A 12,182-nucleotide genomic window follows, 5' to 3' on the forward strand; every position below is an offset into this window, starting at 1 on the left:
CCTCCCCAATTTTGGTGAACCGATGGTGCTCTGTTGAAAAACAGCAGCTAACGGAGCAGGAGCTGATCCAGCGAGGTGCAAAAGCATAAATGTCAGAGGAAGGAAGAAAACGACTTCTAGACCAGCTACGAGTAGAAGCATGCGCTAGTAGTAAAATAAGCAGCCATCCTGTGACACCGGATTGGGCTTCTTCGCACAGGAGGACAAGTAGGTCTGGAAAGCTACAAGCAGTATCCTAAGCCTAAGCTAAGAAAGCACAGTTGCAACTAGCGGCAGCGGAAGCGAAAGCGGAATGGTATTTGCGTCGCTAGCAAGTTATAGCTAACAAATGTGATTAATATTTATTTTATTTATTTATTTATTTATATACATGACATGTGCTCAGAGAAACATTACAGTTTCCCAATTCATTTCTCGAGCAATCAGGAATAATAATTATGACAATAAATCTTAAATTACAAAATGAATATATTTAAAGCACTAGTCTTACAACTTAAAGCTGGTAGTATCAGCAAGGTTGTCACAGTCTAAGGACTCTATTAGACAAGAGTGTGCTCATATTATCGTCGTCATCTCGCACTACCATATTAATTTGGCAAAACTCGTATGAATCCTACGACAATAAGGATTACTTATATGGAAGGAGGTCACATACGAAAATGGACAAATCCTGTTTTACATTTTAGAAAATATGGTAATTGCGAAGCATACAACTGTGTCTTATATTTACTATTAGTTATATTTACTATTACGCCCATGATTTCGTTCACTTGAAAATAATTGTAATCTATACTTTTAAACATTCCTTATTCCTTGAATTGTTTAAATTACTCTACGAGCATCTAGCTATGAAAGCCGCATTGAAGTTCGTTGTCTACTACCTAATTATAAACTACTACAGTTTTATTTTAAGTAGATTTATAGATAGATAAGTATTAAGGATACCTACTAAAACTTTTCCTGAAAAAGGTTCCTTCCTATAAGTTAGGTACATGCGTTTATTGATAATTGAAAACCCTTGGTCAGGATTTTCTTTGATAGGATTAGATTTTTTTAATCATAGACGTTCAAACATTCATTGTACCTACGATTACATACAAAATCGAATGCAGAACCTTCGAATACTTTATATAGAATACTTCGAAGTCCGTTTAAATATAACGTATTTAAGGACGAATATAGACTTAGATAAATGTTGATTAAATCATCATCACCTTGATTAAATAAATTTACTCCAATCTACGTTAAATTTTCGATTTGATAATTCGTTAAATGTTAAAAATCAAGGCATACCTATATATTATTAATATATTGGAATCAATAAACTAGACAGCACGCCGTCGCTCCTTAGATCCGCTTTAGAACATTTTAAAGATTATTAAAAGGTCACTCCATCGGATGTCGGATCGTACTTTCAATTTTTTGTAATGTAAATATGTTGATTTTGTGCGTCCTTGTATTTTATACGATCGTATTAAAAACGTTAATCGTTGGTTTTTATTTATGATTGATTTCGATCTTTAAATGATATCCCGTTCACATGATGTTTTATTATATAGTGTTGGTTGAATTCTTCTTTTTATTTTAATAATTATTTTAAAATTAATTAAAACTAAGAATTTAAATAACATTAATTTTAAATTTAAAATAAATAAAATATTTATAAGATATTCACACCACCTAGTTGTTCATCCGTGGGCAAGATACCCAATACGCTGGCGCTATTACCCCTCTGAATTAAATAAATTCTAAATCAATTATATTATGTAAATTAACATGTATAAAAAGTTATAAAATATACAGAAAACAGTGTTAAAATATAGCATAAGACACTCACAAATAACGTGGCTTATAGATAAAATAATTTTCAAAATAGGTTCAGTAGATCCGGAGGTTACCCCCTATATTACGACAAACTTTAGATACCTCTTTATAATATTTATTGACACGAAATAGAAGCTTATCTAAAACGACAGCAGAGAGGAAATTCTTTGAACGACGCGACGGCTACTCACTCGACATATCTGTAACTTAATTTCAAAGAACGGAACCCTCGACACAAGAATCCTCCACGCACTTGGTTGGTTTTATTTTTTTATTTTACGAGCAAAAATAAGTTATCATTATCAGTGGCGTAGCGTGCCTTGGAGGGGCCCTGTGATAAAATTAGTTGGAGGGCCTAATATGCAGGGTAAAGATTTCATGTATAAAAAGATGTCATCTATAAAAAGATTAATTAATTATTTAGAACGTGAGATCTAGAGATGTAATCTACTACGCTTACGAATGAGCAGTTCAAATTAACATGCTATTAGCAAAATGGGTCACAAATCATTCACTGAATGTTAATTTTGCGTAGAACGTTACAAACTTGTAATACAAAACACAGATTTGCATAGACACTGCATTGTTTTCTAAAATTGGAAGGAATAGCCTAGGAAGAATCAGTTAGATGTGTGGTTTTTCAATCACCACAGAATACATACACACTCGTAAAAGCAATCACACTAAAATTTTAACACGCTACTATCAAAATAGTCTGTGTAAAAAATGATTGTTAGGTACTCATTAACCACCTACCACGATAAAAAAAGAGAGGAGAAAGAAAGAGAAGAAAAGCGAGAGAGCTAAAGATAATATCAGGAAGGTCAGCGCGAAGAAATGCCAAGAGGGTCCGCGCTGACCACGGAGTACGGTACAGTATTTTTAGTCCGTGTAAGTCGGACATGCCCTGCCGACTAGCCGGCAGAAGTCCGGAGGGATTGTTTTCCTCCTCGATAGCAAAAAAGGGTATTCTTTAACGCTTAAGCTACTTGACTGATGTGGCTGTGGTATGAAGATACGATTATAAACTGGATTAACTTAGGTATACGTAGGCTACTTTTAATTCCAAAAAAAAGAAGTTGAACCCCGCTGGATTTGTGAAAAACAGAGTTTCACACCGAAGTGGAATGGATCCGCTAGTAGGTAATTGAATATATTGCTAAAAAAACCTTCGAATGCAAATAAAACTGAGCTAATTGACTCACTGCTCACTGGCAGATGTAGTCAATAACTAAAGATGTTGAGAGTTGACGACCTTTTTATTTTGCAGACGAGCGTGTCGTTCTATAAATTAGTAGTATAACTATAATACAGGAATTCAAAACATTAACCCGGATCAAAGAACTGAGAGGTAAAGGTCGCTTTCCATCGAAACTTCGTAGCTTCGACTGTTATTGTGCTGCGATATATAAGAACTTTTTAACTATTATCTTATTTTATTACTTACAACTTACTGTTTCACAACATATCCACCGCAAATGCTTACTCTACAACGTCACATACTTATAATAAGCTATTGTCAATCCATGCTCTTACATAAAGTATGTACCTACGTATGCATGATAAGTACGGTAGAAAATTACGAAGTGTGGACTGTGGCCTTGGAAGTTATCCGGTTTCAGATTCTCAATTGTCAAAGTATAAAAAATTTTAATAAAAAATATTAGATCGACTTCAAAAACAATAAGACAGCGAAAAATAATATAACACAAAATAACAGTTAGAAGGCGCTGCTATTATATTTGCTACTAGCGGACGCCCGCGACTTCCTCAGTTTCAACGTTCGACCATGGTTTTTTTTTCGGAAAAAAAGTAACATTATTATGTGTTAATCCCGGGTATTATTTATTTTCGTTTTAAATTTCAATCAAATGAGTTCAGTATGCAGGTAGTACAGTTCAGTTAAAGTTTTGGCGTTAAAGAGTACCAAACATCCACAAATACATCCAAACAAATATCCATACAAACCTTCGCGTTTATAATATTAGTAAGATCACTCGAAAGGTTTTTAAATCTAAAGTTCAAAACTAGATTTGATAGATATATTACAAAGAATTAGCCACGTGTGTGACTGTCTCCACGTGAGCGAGATATTGTTCGCATAGCGCGGCGGTTCCAGTGGTGAGCCGCCCTAAGTCGGTAACAGCAGATGCCTGAGCGCGGAACCTCGCAGCATCCATTATTTATGAGATAGGCGTGCGCAAAAACGATACATCCGCGATATTCCGTCCGACCTACCAATTACGTTACCATTTAACTGCCATTCAAATTGATAATGTGTTATATTTATAAACTGTAAACAAAACAAGAAATCAATTTTGTTACCCAACTAAGCAAAAAAGTTTATCGTTCAGTTTTGTATGTTTGTATTTAAGTGTATTATAATCATCACTATCAACCTATGTTCGGCTCACTGCTGAGCTCGAGTCTCCTCTCAGAATGAGAGGGGTTAGTAAATTTACCACCACGCATTCCGGTGTAGTGCCTTAAAACTGATGCTCATCCGGTTTTAATGAATGAGGGGGTCAAAACTATCGTATATATTTACAATCAAAATGGATGTGTATACTAAACACGACGGATAATAGATCATGTGTTTGAAGAATTTTGAAAGATTTACACATAAAAAATTAAAATAGTGATAGTAGTATACTACTCAACATACAGTGAAAAGCTTTTGAATTTTGGATAAAAACATTGAATAGCGTATAAATATAAATGAAATGGGGTTAAAAAGAGATGAATCAATATAAAAACTAAATTTCTTGCGGTTGAAGACATAGTTCAGTTTGCAGGCAGTTTACCTGCCACTACTATTTAATAGCTCATATACCTATTTATGTACTCGTATACACATATATACGTATTTATGTATATGTATTGTACCATTGTATTACTACGTCTGTTATCGTCGTTTAGTGTTGGAAATAGTACTCTGTGACGGATATGACGTCGCACGATCTCGTGTTGGGTGTTGGCTTCAGTGTGCTCGTGGCGTTCGAACCGTCCACATCTATTGTTGTGTAATTCTTTATGGGTTACTTCTAATAGGCGGGGAGAGTGACTTGAGTGGAAAAGGGGAGTGTTTGATATCAGTAAAAGGCGCCTTTAACCCTACACACATCGTTCGCAAGTACGTGACTCCACTCAAGGTCATTCTCTGCCATTCTAGGGTCTTATTTTGGTTACAGTTTGATTTGTTAATTAAGTTGTCCTGACAAGTGTTGTGAATCATAACCTTTGTTCGACATTAGTTTTCTTATATTTGTAATCACTTTTGAGTCCTATAATACGTCAGAAACTACGAACACTGAGACAATTATAAATCTTTGAAGTGAATATAACGGCTGCCTGTCTTATATAATACAAAGTGGCCATTCACAACATCGTTAAGTAAATTATTGTGTAATACAAAACTGTGTTTGTTCCATAAATCACTTTTAATTGCCGTAAAACTAAATCCACGTGTACTTTGACCGGACTTGGTTTACAGTGTTATGGTTATTCTCTTTCCTCATTCAATATAATATTTTAGACAAAAACAAAAGTGATCAAAAATATAATACAAAAAAAGTTTCTGCTTATTATATTACCTTACCTTATCAGCCGATAGACGTCTACTGCTGGACATAGGCCTTTTGCATGGACCTCCAAGCACAACTGTCTCGAGCCGCAAGCATCCAGCGGCTCCCTGCTCCCGCTCGATATCATTGGTCCACCTAGTGGGGAATCGACCAACACTACGCTTTCCGGTGCGGGGTCGCCATTCCAGCACTTTGGCGTCCATCTTCGAACTATGTGGCCTACCCAAACCCATTGCCACTTCAACTTTGCGACTCGCTGAGCTGTCAGTGACTTTGGTTCGTCTGCGGATCTTTTCATTTCTGATTCGATCACGCAGAGAAACTCCAAGCATAGCTCGATCTATCGCCCGCTGAGTGACTTTGACCCTTCTAGTAAGACCAAGTCTCGGATCCGAATTTCTTCTTCAAGCACTGAGGATTTTCGGACGAAAAGATTATATTGGACGACTTATTATATTGGTGTTGGTATTATGTTGTTTGCCTATTACCTATGAATAGTCATAACATAGGTATAAGGTGATGGCCTTTGTTAAAGATCCAATTTAAAACAAAGTTATTTTTTAGAACGAGAGGCTTCGGGATGTGCGGTAGCAATCTTTGAAACTTAGACCTTAGCCCGGTGCAAGTGCACACCTTTTCATATTATCATTATCAGCATAAAAAGAGAACTGAGAGAGATTTAAACAGGAAACTTAAAGCGAACTTATCCGAATAACTATGCAAATCATGCCCACGGAATGGTAGCAAGAATACTGGCTGCAATTCCGCGTTAGACAGCCAGGCCAGCCTTTGCGAAAATTAACCCTTTTATCACCAGTCGATGCTTTGAAATAATTCGGAGTATTTTCCAAAAACAGCGATGCCATGGCCCAAGGGTCGCCAAGGAAACCGTAAGTAGTTCTTGGTTAGAGACACACTTGTGCCACTTATTGGTTTCGACTTTTTCTACTGCGGTACAATAAACTTATATTGTTATCATGATGGGAATTCAATTTATAGGTAGCAATCACGTCGTGGATGATAGAATGTTTATAGAAACAATAATATGTTAGTCAGTCAGCCTCCCACACATCACAAGAGTTATACCTACCTGTCAATTACTGATTATGATTGGGCATCACGTGTTACGTGAGTTTAATGACCTTGTACCCACATTGATCCGGTCTGCGTATTAGTTGCATGTATTGCAATTTATTTCGAGCCACATGTTAACTTGATTATATTGACTGCCATGTCGAGGCCATTTTGAAAATACATATATCACGAGTCTCAATAACAGTAGTTTAAATCGATCGATTCGATTAATTAGTTGATAAGTTAATAAGCCTAACTGTACCCAGTTACTAGAATTTCTTGAATTTTTTTTTGGTTTTAGGCCTGTTCCGAACTTGGTCATTGTCGACCATTACGCATATCCCCTGATGTACAAAGGTATCTAGGCTCCGCTGAACCACTAAAAATACAAATACTTGAGTACTTAAACAAAAAATAAGCACTTAGGCAGCTACTATGTAAAATTCTGTCAGCAAAAATTCACAATTTCGCAAATATTTTCACGTCATCATCCTGACTGCTTTGTTTTCGAGTGCCGGCGATGTTTACCCAAACTACTTGAATCGGTATTTAGGATTTCCCACGATTGGTATTCCCAACGAAATTACGAAATATTATGTAGTAGATTGGTCAGTACACACCTACTACGTAGGTAGCTACCGAAAGTATTTTTTTCTCATACTAATAATGAACTGTAACCAGATAGTCCTACTTGTGAATAGTAGCACTTTTCCGATGACGAAGCTTGTAGATCTAATTTATAGAAACTTCTCTGTGTAGTAATTCTTGCAGATCCTGGTAAACTCCTAACTTCGAGCGACTCCATTTTTTATTAGCAATACAATAATGAGATTCAAATGTGCTCTTGTCAGCAACTTTGTTAGTAGGATAGATGTCAACCGTCAAGGATAAGGATGACAAATGAATCGATGACGTGTCGCGAATCTGAAGTGGCAATGGGCGGGGCACATAATTCGAAGAGCCGGTGCACGTTGAGATCCCAAAGTGCTGGAATGGCGACCCCGCACTACAAAGCGCAGTGTTGGTCGACCCCCCCACCCGATGGACTGATCAAGCGAGTCACAGGGATTCGATGGATGCAGGCGGCTCAGGATCGTGGCCTATGTTCTGCAGTGTACATGTCCATCGGCTAATATGATGATGAGATGAAATAAATCTACTAGTCTACACCGGAGAAAAACTTTGAGAATGCCAAAAATTTGTATTACTGATCCGCAAATATTCAAAATAGAAGTCAAAGCCTCACGGATGTTGAAGGTTGTTCATGTTGTAGGCAATGAAGGCGCGAAACACTCGTAACGATCGACCGATAAGAGATAATTGCGACCGCCACCCGTAGAGGTCGACTCACGGCCCGCCGATATTCGCACTATAGATAACTCCTAAATTACAATCCTCATCGTCATCATGTTCGGCTCACTGTTGAGCACGTATCTCCTCTCAGAATGAGAGATGTTATGGTTTTAGTCCATCATGCTGGCCCACTGCGGATTTACAGACTTTACACATCTAGAGAATTGAGAAAATTCTCAGGAACGCAGATTTTTTCACGATGTTTTTCCTTCACCCTTGAAGCTGCATGCCCCAGAGCTGATTCGAACCTACACGCTCCGAATCGAAGGCAGAGGTATCCACTGAGCTATGACGTATCTAAATTAATAATTATAATTAAAATTACAGTAAGAACCTCCGGAAACTTTTACTTCATATTTTTTAATTTGAAGTTAAAGTTTCCTCGCGGCTTCTATTTAGATAGTTTAAAAGTGTTTATTACAAAATTACATTTAATATTTTTGAAAAAATCATGGTGCTACTAGACAGTTTAGAATCCTAGAGAGTTTCTTAGACAGATATTTCTCAGAGAAGTTGCCTTGATACCCGGTATTTGTTACGTTTTGAAGCTCACTTTTTATATCAATTTCCCACGGATACGACGACAGAATGGTAATTGAGCGATTGCAGTGATAATAAAACAATTATAGAAGCCTTGTTAACACCAGTGACATTGAATTAGTTTATATACATATTAAACTGAAAATACGATTAGTTATTGCATGGACTTCTTTAGAATCCATTGTAGTGTGAAGAACCATAATAATTATTATGTCCCTTAAAAAACATTCCTACATTGAGCAAACTTTTATCAGCAGTCGCTGTAACTCGGTGCTACTTATATTTCTTTCTTTGGGAGTTTAAGAGTAACTCTGTCGGCGGTGGATTGAAAAGAAATGTTCTCATGCTCATTACATAATAAGAAGATAAAGGTCACGGTCGCTCGCGGCCGCGGTCGTTTTCTCTGGGGCTGCGCTGCAAAACAAGGCGTGTCTAGATTCCTAACTCGAAGGCAGCATCCGGGCCGCAGGGAGCTGTACGCGGGAGCGTGCGAATGTCAAGGAACCCTCGGCGCTGCGTCACGCTCAGTCGCAGCCGATATGTCTGCGCGCGCGCTCGCCCGCGCCGCGCGCCTGGCGCTCGCGTGCGCCGCGCTCGTCGCCGCCGCCGCCTCCTCCATACTCGCAGGAGCCAGTGAGTATCGTCTGCGTACGGATATCGGAGCCGTTCTAGCAGCGGCTAGAGGCTTCGATCAATTATTGATGGAATTTAGGTTTCATTTTTAATTGTCACAATTATTAAGAAAAAAATCCGTTCTACCAGGATATAGTTTTTTAGTGCCCGCTCAATTCAATAAATAAATGTGACTTTGAAAAAGAAATAAAATGAAACGACATTTTTCACAGGTGATAACGATATTACATGTAGAAACGACGGACTCTACGCCGACTTCGACACCGAGTGCCAGGAATACGTGCGCTGCTCGGCGGGCACCGTGCGCGGCCGGTACGCGTGTCCCGCCGGGCGCGTGTTCAGCGACGGCGTCGCCGCGTGCGTGCCGCGCCGCAGCCTGCCGTGCGCGCGCCGCGTGTGCGCGCCCGGGGACGGCCTGGCCTACGCCACCCCGGGGACCGCGTGCCGACACTACTACCGGTGCGAAAACGGCACCGCCGTGGACCATGCCTGTCCCTCGGGTTCGTGGTTCGACCTGGCACGACAGGCGTGCTCCCGGGGCGCCGGGACGTGCTACGAACCCGTCTGCGCGGGACTACCCGATGGCAAATACCCGGACTCCTCGCACGAGTGCCGACGCACTCTGCAGTGTCGCGGAGGCGAGCTCCGCGCCGTGGTGTCGTGCGGAGGAGCCTGCGTGAGCGCGTGCCCGCCGCCGCGCTCCGCCGCCGTCCCGCTGCCCGCTGGGGACGCCGACTTCTGCTCGGACGAGGCGTGCTCGTCGCTGTGCCAGCACGCCGCGGACGGCGCGTACGCGGACCGCTCCGCCGGCTGCCGGGAGTACTTCGTGTGCGAGTCGCACCGCGTCACCCGGCGCGGCGTGTGCGAGCCGGGCCTGCTGTTCTCGGGGAGCGGCTGCGAGCCGGCGGCGGGGACGTCCTGCCCGCCGCCCGCGCGGAGCCCCTGCTTCAACCGCCCGGACGGCCTCCACAGGGACTGGCGGAATTGCGCGTCGTGGTTCGAGTGCCGGCGGGAGCGAGTGACCGCGCGGGGCGCGTGCGAGACGGGTGCCGTGTTCGACGGCGTCGGCTGCGTGCCCCGGGAGTCTTTTTACTGCGAAGGGCCCGAGCCAGCTGCGGAGTGCGAGGGGATGCCGAGCGGCACCTACCAGGACCTCGAGTCGAACTGCACGCGGTACTTCCACTGCTCGGGCGCGCTGCGCACGCGCCTGGCGTGCCCGGCGGGGCGCGCGTTCGACGGCGCGCGCTGCTCGGCGGCGGCGCACGCGTGCGAGCCGGCGCGCGACTCGTGCCGCGGGCGCGCGGACGGGCGCTACCGCGCGGCAGACGCGGGCTGCCGCGGGTTCTACGCGTGCGCGCAGGGCGAGAAGGCGGTGTACGCGTGCGCCGCCGGCCGCGCGTTCGACGGCGAGGCGTGCGTGCCGGCGCACCCCGCCGTGTGCGCGCGGGAGGACTACTCCTGCGCCGGGCTGGCTGACGGCTACCACGCTGAGCTAAAGTCTAATTGTCACAGGTATGAAATAAATAAACTAAATACCTATATTTATGCTTATAATAATAGGTAACTTACGATATAAAATAATATATATTTATATAATATATTTATATAAAATAAACTACGAAATACGTAGGCGGCGTAACTACATAAAGGGTGGCAGAGCTGGCAAAATGCTACCGGCTTTTTCATAACTTCTGAGCTCACAGTGGTTATGAAAAAATTACAAATTGACCATTTTTCTGAGGCCCTACCCATGATCGAATTAATTCGCAACGGACTTGAGACTATACGACTATACTAGCTACGCCACTGGTAGCAGATACTTCAGTAACACAGCCGCATGGCGCAGTGGGCAGTGACCCTGCTTTCTGCATCCACGGCCCCGGGTTCGATTCCCACAACTGGAAAATATTTGTGTGATGAGCATGGGTGTATTTATACACTACATAAGTATTTATATGTAGTAGGTGATAAATTCAGTTTTCTTAGTACCTAGGCCATAACATAGGTTAAACCTACGCTTACTTTGGGGCTAAGTAGTGATGTGTGTATTGTTTAAGTACCTATATTTATTTATTTATTCAAAATATTTTTATTTATATCCCAGGTACTTTTACTGTGAGGGCGGTGACAAACTGGCGACATTATCGTGCCATGCGGGCAAAATATTCGACGGCCGATCGTGCGTCGCGCCCTCCCACCACATATGCGGCGCACCACGACAAGGCACGATCGAACATGGCGGACGATACTGCGAGAGAGACGGCTTCTTCGTACAACAGGGAACCGAGTGCAAGCATTACTACTTCTGCGTGTCCGGCGTCCGGACATTCCTGACGTGTCCGGCAGAACAGGTGTTCAACGGCCAAGTGTGCGTGCTGAAGGACCAGTACACATGTCCGGGCTGAATGCGGGGTAAACGACCCTGACTCAAACAATCGGCCGGCTGACACTACGCCGGTACGTAGCACGAGCCGAGGACGAGTCCTGACTGCGAGGCGGACCGTGGCGACGTGTCATTGGCATTTGTGTAACTTGTTCCTTTTTATTAATAAACGGAGTTTTTGTTTGAACCGCTTGTTAGTAACCAATGTACCTACTCGCATCAAGTGAGAAACTAACTATATTGCGGAATAGTCACTTTGAAATATCTCTCGGATATTATTGTAACATGCCGAACGGTCAATAACTTTGACGTACGATACCAAAACAAAACGAAAACCACGTGATTTGGTGTTTAAAATTTATTTATTGTAATGCTAACCATGTGCTAACTGATCAAAATTGAGATTATGGGTAAAAATTAAACCTGTGGCCTATTTTACTGACAACCCGTAAACCTTCGTGGCCGTGTGTATCACATTGGCGTATCTAGGATTATTTCCTGGCCCTCGACATCAAGTATATTATTTGTATCATAATAGAATTCTATCTCTATCGTTCGCACACTCACATGTTGCGCGCGGGGCGGGGGGAAGTGTAACGATGAATAAAAACCCCACGACAGATGCACGTCACTTCCCCGCACGCGAGATTTTACTCCCACGCAGTCTTTCCACCCGTCGCTCGCATATCATGCGAGTGTTATCCGAACTTGCCAGAGTCCAGAATTCTAAAGTGGGCACAGGTCCATTCTAGGGTGGGCACGGTCTAGTTCTAATTTCGGTAAATAAATAA

The 12,182-nt window shown here is 42.3% G+C and overlaps 1 protein-coding gene across 1 annotated transcript; it reads left to right on the forward strand.

Annotated features, from left to right (window-relative positions):
• Positions 1 to 8,695: 8,695 nt before the first annotated feature.
• Positions 8,696 to 11,578, forward strand: LOC112052237 (peritrophin-48-like). Its single transcript, XM_024091243.2, has 3 exons — positions 8,696 to 9,008; positions 9,221 to 10,520; positions 11,113 to 11,578. Exons 1-3 carry the CDS (start codon positions 8,711 to 8,713, stop codon positions 11,411 to 11,413), a joined length of 1,899 nt encoding a protein of 632 aa, XP_023947011.1. The 5' UTR covers positions 8,696 to 8,710; the 3' UTR covers positions 11,414 to 11,578.
• Positions 11,579 to 12,182: the final 604 nt, after the last annotated feature.

The sequence above is a fragment of the Bicyclus anynana genome, chromosome 3, assembly GCF_947172395.1.
Source record: "Bicyclus anynana chromosome 3, ilBicAnyn1.1, whole genome shotgun sequence".
Taxonomy (NCBI): Eukaryota; Metazoa; Arthropoda; class Insecta; order Lepidoptera; family Nymphalidae; genus Bicyclus; species Bicyclus anynana.

Bases quoted from the DNA above. Each gene is read 5' to 3' on its own strand.
- LOC112052237 (XM_024091243.2), top strand. From the start codon at position 8,711: ATGTTCTCATGCTCATTACATAATAAGAAGATAAAGGTCACGGTCGCT. The intron at 9,009-9,220 runs GTGAGTATCGTC...CATTTTTCACAG, and splicing joins CTCCATACTCGCAGGAGCCA to GTGATAACGATATTACATGT. The intron at 10,521-11,112 runs GTATGAAATAAA...TTTATATCCCAG, and splicing joins CTAAAGTCTAATTGTCACAG to GTACTTTTACTGTGAGGGCG.